This window comes from Schistocerca serialis, chromosome 5 (genome assembly GCF_023864345.2).
Source record: "Schistocerca serialis cubense isolate TAMUIC-IGC-003099 chromosome 5, iqSchSeri2.2, whole genome shotgun sequence".
NCBI classification, from domain to species: Eukaryota; Metazoa; Arthropoda; class Insecta; order Orthoptera; family Acrididae; genus Schistocerca; species Schistocerca serialis.
The window spans coordinates 92196399-92221508 of NC_064642.1; the positions used below are offsets into that span (position 1 = coordinate 92196399).

Here is a 25110-nt window from a genome sequence, read left to right on the forward strand (position 1 = left end):
CGCGACGCGATGTAACGCCACGCGACGCGACACTGATTTGACGTCGTGACGTGACGTCGTAACGTGACGTCCTGACGTGATTCGACGCAATGTTGACACACAACTCGCGTAAATGGGTGTAATGTGTAAAGTTGTGGAAATTGGATATAACTGAGAGCAATTACGTAACTGTCTGCGTGTGGCGTCTGCTAGTGCCTTGAAATATTAATCTGATAATCCTCAAGCGACATAATTCAGTATTAACGAACAGGCGGCCTATACCTATGCCACCTAGCTCCAGAGTGGACCTGTTATAAGAGATGCAGTTGTGAAGGTATGCCTCAGTAACAGAGATACCTAGCTCACTGTTGTGATTGCCTGAGAGAATCACGGCGTCGATGCAACGTCGAAAACAGTGTTACATTATTGGACAAAGTACGTAACTTTGTGGAATATCTGGTAAAATACGTAAAATTGAGGAAAACACGCAAAAATATTTAAAACCGAGAGTACCTATATATTTGCCTAGGTGAGGTTTCTGCTAGGGCCACGTAATATTGTTACTAACAAATAGGTTTAGAGTGACGTAATTTGTTACAAAAAAATAGACGCAGCCTCTCCCTATACTCCAGAGTGGCTCCAGTGATCGAACAGGAAGATGCATGAAAAATATAGAATAATGAGAGTACTTACATATCTGTCTCGTTGTGGTCTCTGCTGACGTCACGTAATATTCCTATTATCAAAGAAAGTGAAGCGGCTTCACTTGACGAAATTTGTTATTAAGAGATAGGCACAACCTTATCTTCTGCCTGTGCTGTACATTTGTAGAGTGGCTTCTTCCACTAAAGTGTCCCAGTAATAAGGAATATGGGGAGGCGAATGCGTGATCCTCATTGGCCCAGAGATGTTACTGCCATTTTACGTCACTTGGCGAGATGACCTTGAGTATTAGTACCACAACTGCCTATCTTTGATGAATTCCTGGTGGTTCACTGGGGCGAGGAGCCCAAGTATGTACCTGACAGTAGATGTGTAAAATGAAACCGGATGCCACAATGTCGTTATCTGACCAGGAACATAAACTGTATTCCTACTGGTGATTTCAGGGTTCAATACAAAGTCACATAGGGGTAATGCAGGAGTGGGTTTAATAATGAAGAAGGAAATAGGGATGCTGATAAGCTACTGTGAACATCATACTGATTGCTTTATCGTAGCCAAAATAGACACGAAGCCCACACTTACCAAAGAGTAGAAATTTCGAAGCCATTTAGCTCCGCAGATGATACAGACATTAAGAACGTGTATGATGAGGTAAAAATAATTATTCACACATTTAAGGAAGACGAAAATTGTGGTGGTTGACTAGACTTCGGTAGTAGCAGAAGGAAGAGAAGGAATAATTGTAGGTGAATATGGTCTGTAGGATAGGTATGAAAGAGGAAGTTGAGTAGAATAATCCTGAACAGAGCATAATTTAATCATCGCTAACACCTGGTTTAAGAAGCATGAAAGATGGTTGTGTATGTGGAAGAGACCTAGAGACGTAAAGTTTCAGATTAATTATATAATGGTAAAACAGAGATTTCGGAACTGGATTTTAAATTGTATGATTTGTAGAGCACAGGAGAGTAATCCGTGGCGGGACGCATCAAAACAGTCAGAAGACTGATGATCAAACAAAAAAACAAAACAAAAAATTATTTCCTTGGGCAGATGTGGACTCTGACCACTATTCAGGGTTTATGAACTGTAGATTAAAACTGAAGAAATGTAAAAAGATTGGGAAATTAAGGAGATATGACTGGATAAGTTGAAAGAACCAGACGTTGTTCAGTCAGAGAGACACTTAGGCAGCGGCTGATTAGAACATGGGAAAGGAATAAAGTAGAGGATGAATGAATAGCTTTGAGAGATGTAATAGTGTAGTCAGCAGAGGACCAAGTAGGTAAAAAGACAAGGCCTGGAACAGTTCCTTGGATAACACAGGAGACACTATATTTAATTGATGGAAGGAGAAAATATAAAAATGCGGCAAATGAAGCAGGCGAAAGTGGATGTAAACATCTGAAAACGAGATTGACAGTAAGCGCAAAATGGCTAAGCAGAAATAGCTAGAGAGCAAATGTAAAATTTAGAAGCATATTTCACTTGGCTATAAATAGATACCGCCTACAGGAAAGTTAAAGAGATGTTTGGAAAAACGAGGAACAGCTGTTTGAATATTATCTCAGATGTAAAACCAGTCCTAAGGAAAGAAGAGAAAGCTAAAAGGTGGAAGGAGTATATAGATGGTCGAAACAAGGCAGATGCACTTGAGAGCAACGTTTACAAATGGATGAGGACGTAGATGAAGATGAGACGGAAGATATGATTACATTGAGAAGAAATTAAGTGGTTCAAATAGCTCTGAGCACTATGGGACTTAACATCTGAGGTCATCAGACCCCTAGACTTAGAACTACTTAAACCTAACTAACCTAAGGACATCACACACATCCATGCCCGAGGCAGGATTCGAACCTGTGATTGTAGCAGCAGCGCGGTTCCGGACTGAAGCGCCCAGAACCGCTAGGCCACAGCGGCCGGCGAGAAGAATTTAACAGAGCACTGGAAGACCTAAATCGATAAAAGGACGCTGGAGTTGACGACATTTTGTCAGAACTGCTGATAACCTTGGGAGAGCCAGCCATGACATATCTCTTCCATTTGGTATGCAAGATGTTTGAGACAGGCCAAATACCCTAAAACATCAATAAGAATATAGTAATTCCAGTTCCAAAGAAAGCAGATGCTGACGAGTATGAAAATCACCGAACTATCAGTTTAATGAGTCATAGTTGCAAAATACTAACACGAATTCCTTACAGAAGAATAGAAAAACTGGTAGAAGCCGTCCTCGGAAAGATCATTTTGCATTTCGGAGAAATGTAGTAATGCGCGAGGTAAAACTCACACTACGACATATCTTAGAAGACAGTTTCAGGAAAGGTAAACCTACGTTTATACCATTTATAGACTTAGAGCAAGCTTTTCACATGTTGAATTGAATACTCTCTTTGAAATTCTGAAGATAGCGGGGGCAAAACACAGGGTGCGAAAGGCTGTTTATAACTTGTATAGAAACCAGACGGCAGTTATAAGAGCCGAAGGACATGAAAGGAAGTACCGGTTGAGGAGGGGTTGAGATAGTATTGTAGCCTATCCCTGATGTTATTCAATCTGTACATTGAGTAAGCAATGAAGACAACCAAAGAAAAATATAGAGTAGGAATTAAAGTTCAGGGAGAAGAAATTAAAACCTTGAGGTTTGCCGATGTTATTGTATTTCTGCCAGGGACAGCAAAACACTGGAAGAGCAGTAGAACGGAACGGACAATGCCTTGAAAACATAACATAAGGTGAACATCAAAAGCAGGACAAGGATAATGGAATGTAATTGAATTAAATCAGTTGATGCTGACGGAATTCGATTAGAAAACGAGACACTGAAAGAAATAGAATGATTTCGCAATTTGAACAGAAAAATAACTGATGATGGCCGAAGTAGTCACGATATAAAATACTGACTGCCAGCGCCAAGAAAAACGGTTCTGAAGTACAGAAATTTGTTAACATCGCATATAGACTTAAATGTTAAGACTTTTCTGAAGATTTTTGTCTGCAGTGCAGGCATGTAGGAAGACAAACAATGACAATAAACATTTTTGACGAGAAGAGAAATGAAATTTATGAAATGTGGTGCTACAGAAGAATACTGAAGATTAGATGGGTAGATCTCGTAAGTAATGAGAAGGCACTGAATAGAATTGGGAAGACAAGAAATTTGTTGCACGATTTGGCTAAAAAAAATGCATTCTAAGATATCAAGGCATCAACAGTTTAGCACTGGAAGAGGAGTGGGGAGTAAAACCTGTGGAGGAAGACCGAGAAATGGATACAGAAAGCAGAATCAGAAGGATATAGATTACAGTAAGTATTCGGTGATGAAGAGATTTTTCACAGGATAGTGGAGGATGGAGAGCTGCATGAAACCACTTTTTCGACTGAAGATCACAACAGCGAAAACCTGTTATTGTGTACCTTTTATTGAGTTTCGTAAAATCCGACTTCTAGACTTCTTCAGTGCAGTAAGTTTTTAAACTGGTTTTCCCTTTGATAATGCGTGTCTACATAGCCATATGCCAGTTATCGTAAGCAGATATTGTCCAATCAAAACTATTGTCCCTCGTTGAAAGCCAACTGTTTTATTTCTAAATTAACTAATCTGAATTACGGGAAGCTGACACTCTCGTGTATTGAGAAAGATCTACTTAAAATTACTTTTGACTCTTACGTGTCGACAACAGTTAACCTTCGCAAGTTCAACGGAAAACAGACTCATCTATCTCAGTAAGAAGTAACCAAACAGTGCTGCAAGCAGCATAAGTGAAATAAGATAGTATAAAGTGAAATGGAATTCGCGTTGTTGACGATACTGCGTGCAATGCACATCTTTATGCAATTTGTATAGTCTGAAACGACTCTGTACCTTACTCCGACTCTGAATCTTACTCAAATGCAAAATCTGAACAAACAAAAAAACAGAGAACGTCTCTGACACTGTTGTGTTTGTAAATCTGCAATCTCTGTGATAACTTCACATGTGGCAAATTCTTTTTGGTGTGTGTGTGTGTGTGTGTGTGTGTGTGTGTGTGTGGTGCTTTGCACAATGTGGTGATATACAAGTTACGTAAGTGCTGGATATATTTAGGAATATGCGGAAAATACAACCCTGCAACTTCGCAACAAAATCGCGCGGAATTTTCGACGGCAACAACACACCAAAAATACTTCGCCACAGTGAATAATAATAAAAATCGGTAACGGACGATAATGTAAAGTGTATCTTGAAAATCATGTGAACAGCCGTCTGATGATGAACTTGCCAGTTCGAAACTGGTAACGGCGCTATTTACCTAAATAAATAGCAGTGTTAATAGTGGCTGGTTACTGGTTTCTTCTTTGTAAGAATTAAACTACATTAACAAAAAAAAAAAGAGCGCATCCCGAAGCCTCCACTAAAAGATTATGTGCGTCGTATGCTGGCGGTGCTGCTGCAATCGTATCCGGTAGATTGAAAATCTTATTAATTATGAATTAATAGTCTAAGATAATTGGTTGACTTTTATGTGTACGTAATTTGCAATTAACCCCTTCTACTGACAAAAAATTTTTTCTGCCACGGCAGGCTTGTGTAGTATTTAGGGATCCACGAAAAAGTACGTCGACTAACCAACTAACTTGATCGTGCTGTTCATTCCTAAACTGTTTGTCATAAATACTGTAATGGTATCTTATAAGGTAAAATGGATGTACGTAATGTAGTGGAATTAGTAGCAGAGGGGAACAGTAACCTCTTTGTCCAAAGATATAAAATATCAATATGTGACGAAATAAATGAAAACCTTAACGTTATGTCTATAATCTGTAACAAACATCATAAAATTAAATGTTGTAATTTTCAACTGGATCTTAAACTTAGTACTGAGGAAGTGTGTGAATGTGTAATAGCAAAAGGGCAGGTTTTGAACAACAGAGATACTAATACGCACCGTACGGAATCCAGTTGCTAGGATAATATTATTCAAAGTACCTGATAGTTAATTTTTACATTATGTTTGTCTTACGTTGAAATGTGGTTAATCTGTAATGTAGGCAGTGGAAGAGCCAGTTCTTACCTCTGTCATGAAGCAACAGCACGAAAAAGTCCCAATGCAGTCTGCTCATTTTTCTTTATTATAAAATACGAATGTAGACAACCTGTTAAACACTTTCACTTGTCCTCCGACTGTTTTCAAGGCCAAAATAATAACCATGCAACGGTGAGATTTTGTTTAATGCTATTATCATAGGGCAGATTTCAGTTGATCACCCTCTAATGTCCAGTTACAGGCCACTCTTACCTTCCATGTGATAGAGATTTTATCATGGTAATAAGAGAAAATTATAAAAGAGATGAAGGTGCTAAATTTTACGGATTGGTGGCCGAAGTTCTACCGAAAAAATGCTGTGTCCGTTGAAACTCAAGGAATGACTGGGAAATAACAAACAGCATTTTCATGTGATACAATTCATGCAATTCTGCTGTTAAAATGAACATCTCGGTGTTGTTCAAGTAAGGCAATTTACTGATGGCTCAGGAGATCCCATTCCAGCTGGATGATCCAACTTTAACTCCACTAAGTCATGTACGTCAGATTTATCGAGATCATGTGCCTGTAAACGAGGAGAACACGGATAATCTAAGGTGATTTCTGCCATTCCTACAAAAAGAATAAATCATCCAGAGCTTCTGCTGTGACATACGCAGTTGGCCAACATGTGTTGAAGAACGAGGCGTGTGTGTTGCGAAATTCCAAAGAGAGTGGAAAACGGGCATAATATATTGATTTTTGTCCATATTATCAATAAAGTATGAGTTAGGTAATGAATTATTTAAGTTAGATAAACGTTCACTAAATAAATTTTAACTCAACGTGAAGAAAATGTATCGAGATCGTAAATAGGACTTTGTGTTCTTCCCTTTCCATCCATCTTCACGAAAAATGAGAAGAAAAACGGAATTTCTGCCTAACTTTAAGACCTGGAATACTGTTTACATTTTCTGAGAAGTTTAGGTTTTTGGACGTCTGGATTTTCTCAGTGCTACCAACTCATTAATATTGCGTAGTGAAGGTACTGATTGTGTCTTGCCGCTACTGTATAACATGTGATATATTAAACATCTCAACTGTACACTGGTCAAGAAATTAAATATACGAGTAACACAAGAAAACTAAAATGTTTGGGAAGCTGTCTGTGTGAACTCCAATGTCTGTCCTACGTGTTCTATTTACTGTTGCTGCGTTGGTCCTAGTGCGCCTTTGATCATTTCTGCAGGGGCGGTCTTTGTACCTCGGCTTTCGATTGTATTGTCACAGTTACGCTACGAATTGTTTGAAAATGGACATAGGTGTCCGAAACTAGAATCAAGAAATGTAAAAGATACCTCTTATCTTATGACAGAGCTACAAATATTTATTGTAATTTTCTTTCTCCCCGGTTACTTAATTCATGTTTATTGGCAATGAAACAATGTTTCTATTGTTCAGTAGCCTTTGTAATATGTTTTGTTAATAATGCCTGTCAATATTTGTTTTCTTACATTTCAAATCTAAATATGCCTCTATATTTGTTCCACATTTTTGTATAATTGTATGTTGCATCTCAGTTCAAATATTTTTTCAGTAGTCCTAATTCTGCTGCCAATAGTCTTCCGACCACACTACATATTTTCTTTGTCCCCTGTTTCTTAATTCCTTTTTATTGGCTTCAATTGGTGTTTCTGTTATTCCTTCACTTGTGTTATATGTTTTGCTAATAATGGCTGCCAATATTCATCTTGTTAAATCTCATACCCAGATCTAAAACGTGGAGTAAGGTGGTGTGACCATTTGCCAGCTTTGGCCGGTTCATATCTTAACAATATTTGCAGTATAATACTTGCGTCCTCCAAGCAAAATCTTATTATTGAATGCACTCGTTCTCAGCTCTATGATTACAAGCTCATTTCTAATTGTCATACACTCTGTGTCTTTCAGCGAAATTATGCTGTTCGTTTCGTGGACAAATGAAGCATTCCTTTCGTCAGAAAAGTTAAATCTCCAAATATTAAGCCTGACCACGCAATACCTCGTGCAACGTAAACTTCTTAGAATGACATGACACACAAGCAGTTTAAAAGTTTCTGAATCATGTTTAGATGCTTAGTAACTTTTAGATATAATTATTTCTCCATGTTTGGAGCGTCCTTGCTCCGCTACTGTCTATTAAATTAATGAATATCTGTTCCAGTTGATAAGAGACACTTTATTTTGCTTAACTGGTCATTTGATGTCTTTTTCACCAAATCATAATTTTAAGATTCCACTAGAAAGCGGCTTCAATAGTAGAGCTGAAACTCGCCACGCAGTAAAATAAAGAACTTTTAAATAACTAAAGCGGATATCCATTAATTCTTGGAGATCAAACTCTCGTTAGCGGGAAGTGTGGAAGAGGAGGTCCTGGAGACAGGTTTTCTGGATTAAAACAGTGCATATAACAGGTGTGATCATCATCTTTAATATTCTAGGACAAGGGGAGAAACACAACCTTCAACACATGCACTGAACACCTGAAGGTATTTGGCATCATTATTTTCATGGCACATGTAATACATTACTCTCAAAAACTTAAATAAAGTTTATGTAACAAATGTCAACAACCATATCACATATGCAAGAGAGGTTTTGATGAGGTGTGAATAAAGTATATGAGAAATACAACTCATCTGTATTCACGAAAATATTCATAAGAACAGATTTTCATTTTCAACACTTATTACCTGAGTTTCTTGCGGAGAACAGTATTGTGAAATACACATCTTCCCCCTTCCTCTAAAAATGAACAATTTCTGTATAGTAATGCTCATAACTGCACGAAGTGTGGTAAGGCACATAGCAGTCTTCACGTTTTTTTTTTCTTGTTTCTTTTTTACATTTCGATGCAAATTAGCCTCCTTATAGCACCATACTGACTGGAATGTTTGGCTTGCACAGTACAGTTTTCAAAAAAAGAATTCTTAATATAAAAAATTCATACAAAAATATCAATGAACTGCAGACAAGCCTTTAAAACCTGATTAAGTACAAAACTGTATACAAATCTAAAAGTTCTTATAGACACAAGATATTAAATTTCAGTTCCCTCAACCTCATATTAAAATGTTAATAGATGAGAGAGCCTTGTTAGACTGTGTTAAAATATATGACAATAACAGTATAAAAATATATATTACAATGTTGGCATCAAATGACTCACTGTGGCGATATAAAAAGCCGCCAGTGGAAAAACATTATATAAAATTCTAAGCACGTTCTATAAATCTGTTACAAGCATTATACAACTAAAATTGTCTCGATGAGATCATCGATCTCTTGTCCTGAACACACTGGCATGAATCGCGATTTCATTCGCTACACTGACGATCATAGTCACACGATATAAACAGAACACTGTTCGTTTCACGATCACACACTTAAAAACGCAAATTTCTCTAACGAATGACAGTCTGATTATCTGCCTTTGTACAATGGTTTTCAGCCGCAGCGATCTGTGTGGGTAAATTTATTAAGAGGTATAAAGTAATTCACCATTCAGAGACCTATCCACAGGGATTCCATGTATCTTTCAAACAAAAGGAAAACACGAATCTTTTCTCAAAGTGCCTAGACACGGATAGGCAAATAATCACTATTTATCCTCAAGTCATCGTAGACTTCCTTAAACTGTAGTACTGAAGCTGTTTTTAAATTTTCAAAGAATAAAAAATTGCTCGAAAACAGTAAATTCATGTGATGAGGAATACTTAGAGATAATTTTGGGAGTAGTTTAGAGTTTTTGTGGTTCGTACATGATCTGAATCAGACATTTTGCAACACAATTGAGGCTTATGCTTACGTAGCCGCTGCTCGTGTAGGATAAATTTCAATTCAGGTCACGTGCAGTTAGTCGAAGATAGTTGTCTGAATAGTTGCAAAGTGGAATTCGCAGGTCAACCAAGGTTTATATACGGGGGGACTTCAAAATGTAAGCTACACCTGTCGTCCCTTGCCAAGACTATTATGCAACAAAAGGGGTCCATTTCCAGGAAAGAATATACACTCTGAGATTCCTGGAGACACGTCTGCTGCGGTAGGCGGAACAAGTGCATGGCGCGCAGAAGTGGAATGGGGCTGCAACTAGAAACGTACTCCAAAGTTCAAAAGCGTGAGACAGTATAATTTTTGTTCGCAAAAAGTGTAAATGGCACACAGTTGTGCAACTTACTTTTTGAAATTGCGTCGTAATATGAATGTTTTGTACGTGAAATTTACAATTCTTCACAGAAGATCGGAAATCTTGTTCCGAACCGTCCTGGAGTTGCAGAAAAGAGTGAACAAACAAGAACGAGAAAGAGTTGTATACTAGGTATTTCAGACGTTTAACGGGATCTATGAGAGACACGATAACAGAAGTGAAGCTGTTAAGGTCGATCGACGGTCACAGGTGGATAGAGATAACTACGTATAAGATGATGCATTACATATCACGAATGTTAATTGAATTACGTCTGATTATGTGACCTGTCTTCATTGTTACATCCTTTTCTCTTTTTTTCTCTTTTTCTTTTTCTCTTTTCTTTTTTTTTTTTTTTTTTTTTTTTTTTTTTTTTTTTTTTTTTTTTTTTTTTTTAGCTTTACAGTGAATTCTTCTGATACATAAACCGTAGATCCATTTTCTCGAACTGTTATCTGAATGTAAATGTGTTTTACAAACAATTTTTGATTATTTTTGGTCTTCATTATGTGTCCGTAATGTGGTCGTATTGTTCAAAAGAAATGAAATTACAGTAAAGTGGGTTCTGGGTACTATTCACATTGTGGTATGGTCACGAAATTACAGACGTTAGAAGCATAGCAGTATTCGCAGAATCTGGTAAAGGAAGCAAAAGTTGGCTGGTCCTGTGCTAACCAGTGATCAATCAAGTGGCTACACAGTTAATTAGAGTAGGCAGAGCTCAGAAACTTGGCAGACGTGGACAAGAGATTGTATCGATAAGCTGCGCGTAATACAGTAAAAGGAAGATTAACGGTGACTCGTAAAACTTTGTTTATGGAGGGTTCAGATCTGAATGAATAAGAGGAGATCGCGTTAGACAAAAAATCTCCTTGGAGAGCTGCAACTATCTTTAGTTCTGAATGTAAATATGTCTTTTTCACCGATAAAAATTTTATTTATGATTTCATAATTAAGCGTTTCGGGCTAATTCGTTACCAGATCTGTCATGAACAGCTCCTTGTCGCCTCCTACTGTATTCCGAACCACCATCACTACTCAGTACCGGTAGTTCGGAATGTAGTAGCGGGCAACAGAGTACTGTATATGGTTCTCTCAGGTCTGGTAAATACATATACCGAAACGCGCAATGATGATGAGGCCCATACTCCGAGGAGGGCAGGGGACGTTGCGGGAGAACCGCACCGCCGTACTAGGCTTGATTCTAGTGGAGGTGGTTTGCCCTTGCCTTCCTCCGATCGTAATTGGGATGAATGATGATGATGATGAAGACGACACAACAACACCCAGACATCTCGAGGCAGGAAAAATCCCTGACCGCGCCGGGAATCGTGTGCGGGAAACGAGAACGCTACCACAAGACCACGAGATGCGGACAAACGCGTAATGATGAGATGAGAAATAAAAATTATGTTGGTGGCCTAGACTAATATATTTCCATCAGTAACAAGTGATCGTTTGCGCACCTTATATTTAATGGCAGAAAAGCTCTACTTGCTTGTATCAAGTACTTAATGCCATGTACGAAAAACTGCTACCTTTCTCATCGCCAGTTTGACCGAGCAGCAACGGCAACGACAGGAAACAATTGCTAATTAAATATGCTGCTCACTTTTCAGTTTCTTATACACGGTCTCTTTGTTCTCCTATTTTAACCCCTACGCCACTGTACTCGTATAAAGCACGGGGGAAGAGAGCTGAAACCGGGAGTTTCACCAAGAGCACTGGGGCGGTGTCTGTGTTTCTTGGAGAAATAAAAAAGTCTTGAAGCGCGGCGAACGTCAGAAACACTGTGCCGCGCAGTCAGTGCCGTGGTCGTCCTCGGGTGCACCGAGACACGTCGGCGCGCTGCGGGCCGCGCCGCGCCACGCCTCGCTCACTTGGGCGCCTTGGGCTGGTGGCGCTTCATGTGCAGCGCGAGGTGGTCGGAGCGCGCGAACGACCGGTCGCACACGGCGCACTTGAAGGGCTTGGCGCCCGTGTGCTTGCGGTAGTGGCGCGTCAGCTCGTCCGACCGCGCGAACCGCCACTCGCACTCCGGCCACTGGCAGCGGTACGGCTTCTCCCCTGCGGACAGAAAAACACGTCGCGCCTCAGTATGTGTACGTCACACTATGCTACAGAATTACTTTGTACTAGCGATCTGTGCCAAAACCGGAATCCCTCTTTTGATATTTAAAAATAGAAAATGGAAAAAAGTTACATTTGAAAAGCATGTAATATTTACTTCATAATGTTATGCGTTATTTACACTGATCAGCCAGAACATAATGACCACTGCTCGCAGCGATGTTGGATGCCGTATGGTGGCGTTGTAGGCACGTGACGCGGTAACAAAAGTATATAAGCGGATCAGACACGGACGGAGGATCAGAAAGGATACGGATCCTGTACACCTCCCGCAAACTCGATCCTCCTCACCCCCTTGTCTCACCCATCCTCTCCCACCCCCGCCCGCTGCCGCGCCTGTATTCCCACGTCCCACCCGGTCTCCATCTCTCCACCCTCCTCACCCTCTCCCAAGGTGGCTTCCGCCAGCTCCCCCTCCCTGATGATGTCCTCCTCCCCTCCATCTACCCCTCCTATCAACTTTGATCCTCCCCTCCACTTCCTGTGTCCTTTCCTTTAGGCACCCTCCCTCCCTTCTCTTTCCTTTTGCCCCATCCCCTTCCTCCACCCCTCTTCCCATGGGCTTCCCCTCCCCCATCCTCCCTCCCCCTATCTCCCCTGCCCATGGCATCACTGCTCTCCCCTCTCCCTCTCCCACTCCGCTTCCTCCTCCTCCTCTCTTGGCAGGTCCCCAGACTCGCACACGCTCAGTGAACATTCGCGCTCCGGAGGTCATCGCCATCAGTGTCTCGTGTGTGTGTGTTCGTTTGTGTTTAATTTCTGTTCGCCGTCACGCCACCACTGTTCACGTGTGCCGTCGCCATCATCCATGTTATGTGCGCTGTGTCAACTAGTGTTAGTGATGTTTCTAGTCCAGTGTGAACAGCTCCATGTTTTTTTGTTTTTTAGTGTCTACATTTTTTGCCCGCCGTTTTGATTGTATTCTCTGTGCCACCTATGTGTAATACTCATTGTCAAACTCAAGGCTGAAGAACGGCGTACTATGCTGCTGACAGCCCGCCTTTGTATAAGGTGTTTAAAATCACAATAAAGAAAAAAAAAGGACGGAAGATCACTCCAACTCTCTCCTTCCCCTCCACTGGCGTGGCCCAACACTTTGTCCTCTCCCTTCTTCTCTACCTCTTGTACATGGCAGACAATCCACAGCCCCCACCACCTGTCGATCTCCTGCAATATGCCGATGACACCGCCTTCCTTGCTCTTGCCCCCTCCCTCCAAACGCTCCCAGAGCCTCCTCCAGTCCCACCTTGACCTGTTCACCGTGTGGTGCAACCAATGGCTCCTTAAGATCAATCCCTCCAAGACCCAGGCAATCATCGTAGGTTACACCACCCCTTCCTTCCACCTCCTAGATTTCTATGGCTGCCCCATTGCCCTCACTCCCGCCCTCAAGTACCTTGGCATCACCCTCGACCGCCGCCTTTCCTGGACCCCCCATCTCCTCACAGTCCAAGCCAAGGCACGTAACTGTCTCCGTCTCCTCAAACTCTCTGATCGAACATGGGGATTAGACCATTCCACTATCCTACATACCTATAAGTCCCTCATCCGCCCCATCCTATGTTATGCCCACCCTGCCCCCACATACAACAAGTCCCTCCAAATTCTTGAGCACCATGCACTCTGCCTCGCTTATTGCATCCGTCTCCCATCCCCCACACAGATCCTTTATGATATTATTCACTTCCCTCATCTCCTCCTGTTCCTAGAACGAATGCAGATCCTATATGTCTCCTGCAAACTGGATTCCCCCCCCCCCCCCCCGTCCTTTGGTTTCCTCCATCCTCTCCTGCCCTAGCCTGCTGCAGCACCTGTACCACAGTGTCCCACCTGGTTTCCATCTCCACACACTCCATACCCTCGCCCAAGGTGGCTTCTGCCAACTCCCCCTCCTGGATGATGTCCTCATGTGTTCTGTCTACCCCTCCAACCAGATCTAATCCCTTATTCTGCTTCCCCCCCTCCTAAGGGCTCCCTCTCTCCTTCCCTCTCCCCCTTCCCTTCTTCCTCCTTTTCCCCTGCTGAACACCTTTTTCCCTTTCACCCCCTCTTCCCCTGCCCCCGAGCTTCCAGCTCCTTTCCTTCTCCCCTCCACTGCCCCCTACCCCCTCCTTGTTTCCCCCTACTGTCTTTGCCCCCTTATCTAACCCCCCTCCTCCCTTCACCTGGTGGTAGGCCCACTTTGGTGCAGTGATTTTAACATTTGCATTGTGGTGTCAGTGTTACTCCAGTGCCGTGTGCAGTGATACATTCCACCAGCACTAGCAGTGTCACCAGCCTCATTCATTTTTGTTCCCACTGTGGTGTTTCTTTGTTTTCGTGTTGACGAACAGTGTTCATTCTCCACATGTGTGTATGGCTCTCGTTTATGTTGTTTTTAAATCTAATGTTTCTACTCATCTATTTTTGTTGTTGTTGATTCATCACTTTATACCATTCTATGTTAAGTGTTATTTTGTCATTTGCCTATGTTTTCTATGTAACTCTCTCGGCTGAAGAGTGGCGTATTGTGCCGCTGCCAGCCTGCCCCTTTTTGGGGAGTGAAATAAAAAAAAAAAAAGGATGGACGATCACTTTAGCAAAGATATGGGCTGCAAATGTGGAAGTCCATTGAGAAAAGCGACTTTGGCAAAGGGAAGATTATTATTATGCAGAGGCAGGGAACGAGTCCCTCGAAAACGGCGAAGCTGGTCGAATGATCATGTGCTACTGTCTTTAGCATCTACGGAAAGGGACAGAAGGAATGTGAAACCACCACTAGGTGCTAAAAGTTTGAACGTTCATGACTTTTCACAGAATGTACTGATCTGTGGCATCTCTGTCTAAAGAGCACAATGTTGGTGCACTTGCAAGTGTTTTGGAGCACACTGTTGATCATACACAGTTGAACATGGCAGACCATCCTATGTGTTCAAACGCTGACAGACTGAAATCGTCAATTACGATTACAGTGGGCACGGGGCCATTTGGATTCGACAGTTGATCAATGGAAACGTGTCGGATTTTCGGGTGAATCACATTTTTACTACACTAGGTCAATGGCTGTCTCCACAAACGCCGTCATCGAGGTGAACGGCGAGTCGAAACGTTTAGCGCGGGAAGAGCGCAGGCTGGTGGGAGCAGTGTTATGCCATGTGAGACATTCTCCTGGGATTGCATGGGATCTGTGGTAGTAATCGAAGACACACTTGAGCCGCGAATCACCTGCGTCCCTCGTGCTTGATGTCTTCCCCGGCGGCGATGTCATCTTTCAGCAGTATAACTGTTCGTGTCTCAGAGCCATAACAGTGCTACAGTGGATTGAGGAGCCTTATAGTGAACTCATGTTGATGTCTCAGCGACCAAATTCGCCTGATGCAAACCCCATGGAACCCCTCTAGGTCGATACCGGGCGCATTCACTGCGTATGCGGATCAGCGGCCCTTTGTTTATGCGAATTAACATGACGAGTGAGTAGAAATCTAATGCCACGTACCTCCACAAGTCTACCAACAAACTGTCGGATCCGTGATACGCAGAATCAGTAAGTATATCGTCCTAAAGTCATCTAAACAAGCTGTTAAGCAGGTGGTCATAATGTTTTGGTTCATCAGTGTATATTTTACTCTTAGAAAATATAATCCAAACTTATAATGCAAAAATGTTATTTTCAGAAAGCACACACTTAGTAAGCTTGAAAAATAGTTGCCAAAATCGAATCTCTTCCAGAAATAATCAAAATTTCACTAAACAATAGTGGGAAAAGGTATTAAATCGAAAAAAAAATAAAACGTAGTTTCAAAGCATGTATAATATAACATCTTTCAGAATGATACAGAATTTCTCTGCCTTTTCTTCGCTGAACCCAACAGCCCTGCTGTAAAATGTTTCAGTGGGCTTTTTTACTGACAGTTTGTTTTGTGGCGTTTAATAAAAATACTCATGCACTTTTTTCCACCAGTTTCGTCTTTGAAAAGGCGTTCAGTATTGTTTCTCTCTGCCATTTGTCCAGCTATTCTTCATAAGTCATTACGAGTAATCCAAAAGCAAGAAGCTTCAATAGGTTGACAATACTAACCAAGTTTTTCTTCAATATCTTTACAGAAAATTGAAAGTATTCCTCTTTTTGTTTTTTTGCTGCCTCAGCAGATGAACAATTTTATAAGTTTTTTTTTTTTTTTTTTTAAACATTGATCTGTTCTAAGGCCTTCATGCAAACCATCTTCTCTTTCTGGTCAATATCAACAGTTTTAGGCATTTTAGATGGACTCCACTTTCTTTGATCAATCTTCCCCATAATACTCATGGAATCTGCAGTGGAACTGCGATGGAATAAGAACGTGTGTTAATACAGGCAGACAGACGTTAAACATGAAAAAGTAAGAGGGAGTCCGATTTAACTGAGGGAATTAGGTTTACGCATCTACAGTCTACACTTTCTTACCAAATAAATTTTAAAATAAACGTGAAATGAAACGACTTAATCATAAACACTCTCCCTTAAACCTCACTTCTCAGGAAACTTACAGACTGAAAGGCATACGTCTCAGTATCTGAAAGGAATAACCAAAATGTAACAAAACATAAATACCTTTTCCACTGCCGAAATATGTTGTGGAGAACTGATAATGAAGTTAATCGGGCGATATATGCAATCTGGTACAGAGTAGTAGAAGTCTAACCTACAATTTATACTTGGTATACTTGATTCGGTAGAACGCAGAGCCATGAGCTGGGGGAAGAGTGGGCCGCTTTAGGGTAGAGGAGTACAGTTTAGGTCACTTTCCCCTATTAATTTGTATTCCTTCTCACGAATGTAAATTTTTCAGTTGTTTGTTTGTTGTATATCGCCAGTTTCAATATCGTGAAAATTTGTTGAGGACATTAGGAACAACTTTTATAAAGCAGACACAATGACAGTGTCAGAGATATAGGAATATAGTCTTAATGCAAAGTCTGTCGATACTGTCTGAATGGAAAAAGAGACTCTTTGAAGTACGTGTGGAGAGTAGCACGTAAATTGCGAGTAGAGAAAGAAAATGGACGTATTTAACTGCTGGTAAAACAGGACGCTGACAGTGTGTGTTGCTATGCATATAGCAATTGCTTGTAATTGTGAGAGGCAGTGCAATTAGTGTGGGCCAGACTACAGTGATGGTTTACGAGGAGGCTTCAAGGCAATTACAAAAGAAGAGTACTGTTTCTGCAAAGCATACGTAAGAAATATTTGTAACTGGAAGATGGGACATAATGATTGTAATTGCCCAGCAGCTTTATAGAAAGCTAGACATCTAGTCCTGTAAAAGACTTGCCAGTGTCTTAGAACTTCCCTTCGATAATAAATTACTCATGTTAACTTCAGTCGAAATTTTATGATGCTCACTAACCGAAGCCATTACCACCATCAACAGCGTCCATATCCTATCATGCTAAGTACCGAGAATTTCATCATGGATGAAAGAGTTTAGTGAAACAAGTTAATTTTTACAGACAATACAGTTCAGTTTTCTCTTTAACTGACAGGTTATTTCTTGTTGATAAATTGAAGTCATTATGAAATATTTGTACTTAAATAATTTTTGAAAGTAATATTTGTAAACTGTTGAAGCTACTGAAACTGACAAGAAATAATGAATTTTAACTGCTGTTCAACTATACTAATTACTTTTGTGTGTTTTGGTAAATTTACGCATCTAAGTTTCCCTTCGTATTGTACTGTTGTTTTTAAATCATCCATATATGACTGTTTTATTCTATTCTTGAGAATGAAAATACGTGGAAGGACTGATAAATCAGATTCAGTGTATTCCCTAACAGTAAGGTTACGGTGAGTAAATATTAGCGCAATGCGTAATACTAATTCAATCGGTTGTGATTTTCTTTTAATAATCTATTTTCGAATCCTGAAGTTTCAATATGTATTTGGATTTGGTTAATTACTTCTGTGATCATCTACCTATCAAAGTTAGCTCCCAACTGAGTAATGACCATTATCGCCCATACCAATTTAATGTAAGCTTAAATCTCACCTAATCCAGTAATTTCAAAACTAAATTCTCCACTTTGGGACTGGCGACCGTGTTATTTCTTTACAGAACTAAAATTTCTTTAAATAACACATTCTTCATTAATAATAAATTCTATTAACAATTCAGATTTAATCTTTGTAATCATGTATGAGTGCTTTCATTCGTTATTAGGCAGGTGTATACACTGATGTTACTAGCAATTACTCGTACATTTTTCTACGAAATTTTCGGTTTATTTTTTTCTACTTTGGCTGTTGTTTTTTAGTCTTTTTATCTTTCCGTAACCAATTTAGCCTTATGAAGCCACTGTCTGGCGATAATCTGTATGGAAAAGCACGTGAATTGAGGACACAAAGTTGCGAAGGTAAATTAGCGGAAAAATAGTTGCCTTTCAATTGGGAAAATTTCTAAACTGGCAGATCCTTCACATACTGCCTCTCCACTGGTACTGTTTTCTGAAATGCAACTGCCCTTGATGTTCCACGTTTCACTTTTGACATTTGGTTTATACACGTGAGGGGGATACGTGCAAAGGCATAATGTCGACGGAAGAATAGAAGAGTGGTTGCCTAACAGTCTACATATGTACATAACGAAATTAAGTAATAAAATAATATACAATAAAGTAAGTAAAATGCAGAAAAATTACCTGGTCCAGCAGGAAATTCAAAAAATGGTTCAAATGGCTCTAAGCACTATGGGACTTAATATCTGAGGTCATCAGTCCCTGAGACTTAGAACAGCGGCCGGCCAGGAAATACAGAAATAAAGTATTCATCACAATTTGATCACATGTTGGCGATTTGTTAGGCCCCTAATTACATTTTGAATAATTCTGTTTGTACGTCTTCAATGGGCTGATGGTTTTAGCGCTGCAGCGTGTTTCGATATAGTACCTCTGGAAACACAGACTTCTCAGTTTGGATAATATAAGAGCAAAAAAAGTAGCTAGAAGTATAAATGCAAGCGTTTACAGGAAAGCGGCCCGTGATGAATCTTCAGAAAACAAAGAGGGAAATGAAAATGCGTGAAACAGAACTCATAACGTAAAAATCATTTTCAACATCAGACATAACGAACAATTTTATTATCATACTTTCTGGCAGATTTAAACTGTGTGCTGGACCGAGACTAGAACTCGGTACCTTTGCCTATTGCGGGGGAGTGCTCTACCATCTTTTTTTTTGTTTTTTTTTTTTAATTCCACAAAAACAGTAACAAAAATGGCTACAATGAAATGACATAAGAGCTACCATCTATCTGAGCGTGATTCGTGCTTGGGTCGCTCAGATGATAGAGCACTTGCCCGCAAAAAGCAAACGTCCCGAGCTCGAGTCTCGGTCCGGCACACAGTTTTAATCTGCCAGGAAATTTCATATCAGCGCACACTCCGCTGCAAAGTGAAAATCTCATTCTGGAAATTTTATTATCATTTCCACACATTTATCGGATTTAATTAATTGTTTTACAAAGAACATAAATAAATATCCTTTGTTTATTATCTATGTGCTGGTGGTAAATTCATCAAATTTCCAATAAACGTTTTGTTTCGCTAATAGCATACGTTCTTCAACTGTGAAAGAACGTCAAGAATGCCCCCTCCCCGCTAATTTGCAGCTCTGTCGGCCCCTTGTCTATGTAAGTATGCTACAGTTTAGCACTTTGCCATTCACTGTGTGACTTGACCTCTACGTGTCAGGCAGAGCAACGTGAAACTAGTTTGCATGTAAGAGATTCTTGGTCGGACTCCAACGATCGGCGTCGCCGATTGGAGATTCGCCGATAACCGGCCGGCCGCTCTTTTGCATGTGCTGACAGGCCTCCGTCATTGCCAATTCCGGGCCGGCGGCATGTGTAATTCGTACAGTAGTTAGGCGGCGGCAGCGGGCGGCCGGCAGAAGTGGCGAGACGACTTGTGTTTTCGCTGCCAGTCAGCGCGCGCCGCGCCGCCAGCGTATGCAATGGTCGCGTGCGTGCGTATTCCGCCAGCGCCCCTTGGCAAGTGGCCGGCGCGGGCCGGATTCGGCAGCCGCCCGTCAGCGACCGCCCCGCCTCGCATTATTCTCCGTTTTTCTCTTTTTTTCGGTTATTCCCCTCCTCCTCCGACGCGACAAGCGTCCGACCCCGCGTACCAGGCGTACGGCGCTCGGCGCGGACGGCATACGAAGTTGCGGCTCGCACGCGCATGCGCCGTGGCCATCCGCGCCGTCGCGCGCCGCCGCCGTCGCCGCCGCGCATGCCAAACGGCGGACCCTCGCGGCCGCCGGAGCCAGGGTCTTCGAACTCCGGCCTCGGTGCGCTCGGGTGCCGCTCCAGCACGGATGTCGGAGCACTTGTTCTGCCTCTTATATCCTGATCAGTACAGGACGCGAAAGGACTCATTCCCTTTCTCGCAGCACCCCATCATAGTTTACCATTTTAAGTACACCCAGGAGGATTTTGATGAGACTGATACCGGCTGAAGAAGCCTGTGTATAACAAAGACTTTGCTTCCAAAAACGAATGATGGCCTGGTAGTGGTGGCCAATTCACATGTACAGTACTGGCCATTAAAATTGCTACACCAACAAGAAATGCTGATGATAAACGGGTATTCATTGGAAAAATATATTATACCACAACTGACATGCGATTGCATTTTCACGCAATTTGGGTGCATAGATCCTGAGAAATCAGTACCCAGAACAACCACCTATGGCCGTAATAACGGCCTTGAAACGCCTGGGCATTCAGTCAAACAGAGCTTGTACAGGTACAGCTACTCATGCAGCTTCAACACGATACCACAGTTCATCAACAGTAGTGACTGGCGTATTGTGACGAGCCAGTTGCTCGGCCACCATTGACCAGACGTTTTCAGTTGGTGAGAGATCTGGAGAATGTGCTGGCCAGGGCAGCAATCGAACATTTTCTGTATCCAGAAACGCCCGCACAGGACGTGCAACATGCGGTCGTGCATTATCCTGCTGAAATGTAGGGTTTCGCAGGGATCGAATGAACGGTAGAGCCACGGGTGCTAAAACAAATGAAATGTAACGTCCATTGTTCAAAGTGCCGTCAATGCCAACAAGAGGTGACCGAGACGTGTAACGAGTGGCACCCCATACCATCACGCCGGGTGATACGCCAGTATGGCGATGACGAATACACGCTTCCAATGTGCGTTCACCGCGATGTCGCCAAACACGGATGCGACCATCATCATGCTGTAAACAGAACCTGGATTCATCCGAAAAAATGACGTTTTGCCATTCGTGCACCCAGTTTCGTCGTTGAGTACACCATTGCTGGCGCTCCTGTCTGTGATGCAGCGTCAAAGCTAACCGCAGCCATGGTCTCCTAGCTCATAGTCCATGCTGCGGCAAACGTCGTCGAACTATTCGTGTAGATCGTTGTTGTCTCGCAAACGTCCCCACCTGTAGACTCAGGGATCGAGACGTGGCTGAACGATCCGTTACAGCCATGCAGATAAGATGCCTGTCATCTCGACTGCTAGTGATACGAGGCCGTTGGGATGCAGCACGGTGTTCCGCATTACCCTCTTGAACCCATCGATTCCATATTCTGCTAACAGTTATGGATCTCGACAAACGCTAGCAGCAATGTCGCGATACGATAAACCCCAATCGCGATAGGCTGGTCGCTCCAACTTTACATGACGCTTACACTAGTTGCCCAGGCACAACTCACCACCCACCTTCACAATTTTACTTCAGACAGTACCTCTCTCCCTTCCGAACTTTGAAGTAGTTCTTCAGCATAGCTTCCTGAGATAGCACTTCTAGAAGGTATGATACTGCTGAGAAATAGCTTACTCACAGCCTTATTTTTATTGGTAATAAAGGCATGAGACCTGGCAGACTATCAAAAGACTGGCGCGTTTCCCAAATTTTCTGACAGCACAAAATGAGCCACAATTCTTTGAGTTTTCTGAATGTGCTCTATCAGTCTTATCCGATACTACACAAGAGGGCGGATAAGCTTAGTGGAGGCGTTTTCTTTAGCACATTTGTTGCCACTTCTAAGCACTCTCTCAAAAGAACACAGTCCTTAGTTCACCTCACTGCACGATCGGGGTATTCAATGCCCTGTAGCGTTTACAATAGGAGGTAAAATCAAAACCTGTCGGAACACGCTGTACGCCTCCATTCAGCTACTGTCAACTGTGTTGTTTGGTCGGTTAAAGGCATGCAGCTTTACGTGCCGCTTTGAAAAATGGGCTATTGCAACATACCCGACTCCAGGCGACCGTCAAATTCTGTTCCTGTTCTAATTTTCCTAAGGAAAATAGTTGAGATGGACTTGCATTCACTAACAGCCGCATTTTCCTGGTGGGTTTGAAACCTATTGTCATTGACGAGGCGTCACACTCGTCTTCGGTCCTTGTCAGTTACGATCTTTTCCAACCACTGTCCTTAAACTGCGTCACATGGATGTGAATGATACGCTATTCTTTTTAGACACCTTGGATTGTCACGTTGATACATAAAGAAGTCGTACATCATCATCAACGATGTGGTAATGAGCACGTCTAAACGCGATAGCTCCATTCTGCTATTCTGTCACACTTTCACTAATCTTACTGCGGTAATGCTGTGCAACCTACTGGTCCATTCGCATCACTTCTCTGATTTTACTTAGGTCAGCGATGAAAGGTCATATGTCCGCTTTGTACTACTAGTGCGCCGTCTACACCACTACATTGCGACCAGACAGGTCTTTCAATGGGGTGACTATTATTTGATCTGGTGAGCTTATGTGAAATATTGTAATGTGCTAGTAACGACAACTTCCCTGCATCTTACTCAATAGCACCGAATAATGTAAGGAGACGTGCACTTGACCACTGAAGATGTTTTGAAATACAGCGAACGCGCTGGTCTAAATGCATTCATGAGCAAATGAATTATACATCTGCCAGTAGGCTTGTAGCATAGCTATTCACCTTGATGACGGCGTCAGCCTGTTGAGGCGTGGTCTCCAGGAAGCACTGATATACTGAGTGAGCCGCCCAGACTCATACCCACCCACCTACTGCAAACAGCTAACGGAAATAGGTTCAGGGCGCATGCGTCTCCTTCGATTATGTCGTAGATGTGCTCTATACAGGCTAGCTGTGCACGGAACGTAGGTAAGGGGAGTTGGGTACAAGTAGTCTGGTACCATTCGGAAGAAATGCGTGGTGCGTCTTCATATTCAAGGCACAGATGGGGGATGCTGTAGGTGAACGAACTGGTAAACGCAATGGAAGAAACGATTTCTGTGACGCTCCCCATTGGGAGATGGTCGCAATCGTATTAGGGGCCCCACTTCATGCCACTTAAGGAGTCCCGACACGGGAATACCTCCACCATCTGCGTGAATGATGCTCGATTGGTAATCGAGACGCAGCATCCCGTGCGGTTTCCGACATTCCAGACCGCTACCATATTCATCAGGCGTCTAATGGCAGTGTTCCCGCGCCGATGCTAATCGCTGCGTCCTGAGGTGTGTGCCGAGCAGGTGTACACGTGTGGCCTGGTCTCTTCTACACTGCACGATATCCAGGAGTTGGTTCTGACTTAGAAGAGCGTTTACCAGTTGGTGCTGTTCAGGATCGAACTGACGATTAATTTACCTTACTGTGGCTCGTGCACTTGCTGTTACAATGAGCTAGAGCTGATGCGTCCTGTTTCACTGATTCGAGGAAGGATCGGTACACCCTTGACAAGCTGGCAGCTGAAATTCCACGAGTGCACGACTTCAGACAAAGTGCCCTAAGCGTCGAACACCAACGACCAGGCAACGAACACATTCTGTGCTAGAATATCGTACCAACGGCCGGAGCATAGTCTGCCGATGACTGAGTAACGTACTCACTCCGTCTTCAGGCCACGAGTGGCCTACCGGGACCATCCGACCGCCGTGTCATCCTCCGTGGAGGATGCGGATAGGAGAGGCGTGGGGTCAGCACACCGCTCTCCCGGTCGTTATGATGGTATTCTTGACCGAAGCCGCTACTATTCGGTCGATTAGGTCCTCAATTGCACCCCGAAAAATGGCAACAGCGCATGGCGGCCTGGATGGTCACTCATCCAAGTGCCGACCACGCCCGACAACGCTTAACTTCGGTGATCTCACGGGAAGACTCAGTAACGTGGCTCGCTGAAATATTCGTTTTCCCATATTGACAGGAACACTCGCCCTCCAGCGGATCTACAATCAATAAATTCGATTGCTAGTAAGATTTCAAACTTTTTGCAGTTATAACAGACGTGTAATTGAAGATATAATGCAATTAAACTGTAGTTACAGATATAAGGCGCTTTCCGAGTGTGTTATCTTAGGTGGCCTGCCCTGTCTTGTCACGGTCTTGTAAATACCTCACAGAGGTACCTATTTAAAATTTTTTAGTTACCTTTAATTCATAAACATGATGAGACGTGCCATAGTTCACGAATACAGCTATTTTGGTACAATGGAAATGCATCACCCGAGATCTGTGATCGCAAGTGAGTCACAGGTGGATTCTCTAGTCTCCAGGACACGGAGGTTACACTGTTAATATTTAAATATTGGAAATTAAAATCGTCCAGCGAATACTGTCTGTATTGTATCGCTTGCGCCTTTGTCCCGCATTTTGCGCGGGGTTGGCATGGTTAAACCGGATTTGGTATGTTAATGTAAGGGGTGACCTGATACCCTTCCTGCCGCCACCCCGTACCCCCAGGGACGGAATCAGAGTACCCCATCTGCTTGCGTCCAGAGGAAATCATGGAAAAGTGCGGATGTGTTTCAAATGTCTGTGAGTCGTGTAACGGAGGCGGAACGTGGGGACCAGCCCGGTATTCACCTAGCGGGATGTGGAAAACCACCTAAAAACCACATCCAGGCTGGCCCTTGTTAATCCGGCGGGCGGATTCGATCCGGGCCGGCGCGCCTACCCGAGTCCAGGAAGCTGCGCATTAGCGCTCTCGGCTAACCTGGCGGGTGCATACTGTCTGCATATGAAGGCTAATCTCATCAACTACTGTAGACACGTTTTTACGGTTTTAAGTAACAGACCCAATCACGTGGAAGGTTTGTGTACATAATTTAATAATTCTCTATATCA

The 25110-nt window shown here is 42.5% G+C and overlaps 1 protein-coding gene across 1 annotated transcript; it reads right to left on the reverse strand.

Moving 5' to 3' along the window:
• Window positions 1-11755: 11755 nt before the first annotated feature.
• LOC126481763 (Krueppel-like factor 6) lies at window positions 11756-20399 on the reverse strand. The gene is made up of 2 exons (XM_050105718.1): window positions 20150-20399; window positions 11756-11946 (listed from the first exon to the last, which is right to left on the reverse strand). The coding sequence occupies exons 1-2, from the start codon at window positions 20397-20399 to the stop codon at window positions 11756-11758; spliced, it is 441 nt and encodes a 146-aa protein (XP_049961675.1).
• Window positions 20400-25110: the final 4711 nt, after the last annotated feature.

What these genes read in the sequence shown, in the direction of transcription:
- LOC126481763 (XM_050105718.1), bottom strand. Translation starts at nt 20,399, where the DNA reads ATGAGTCCTTTCGCGTCCTGTACTGATCAGGATATAAGAGGCAGAACA. An exon ending in CGCCGAGCGCCGTACGCCTG is followed by an intron (nt 11,947 to 20,149) that starts GTACGCGGGGTC and finishes TTCTGTCCGCAG; the next exon opens with GGGAGAAGCCGTACCGCTGC.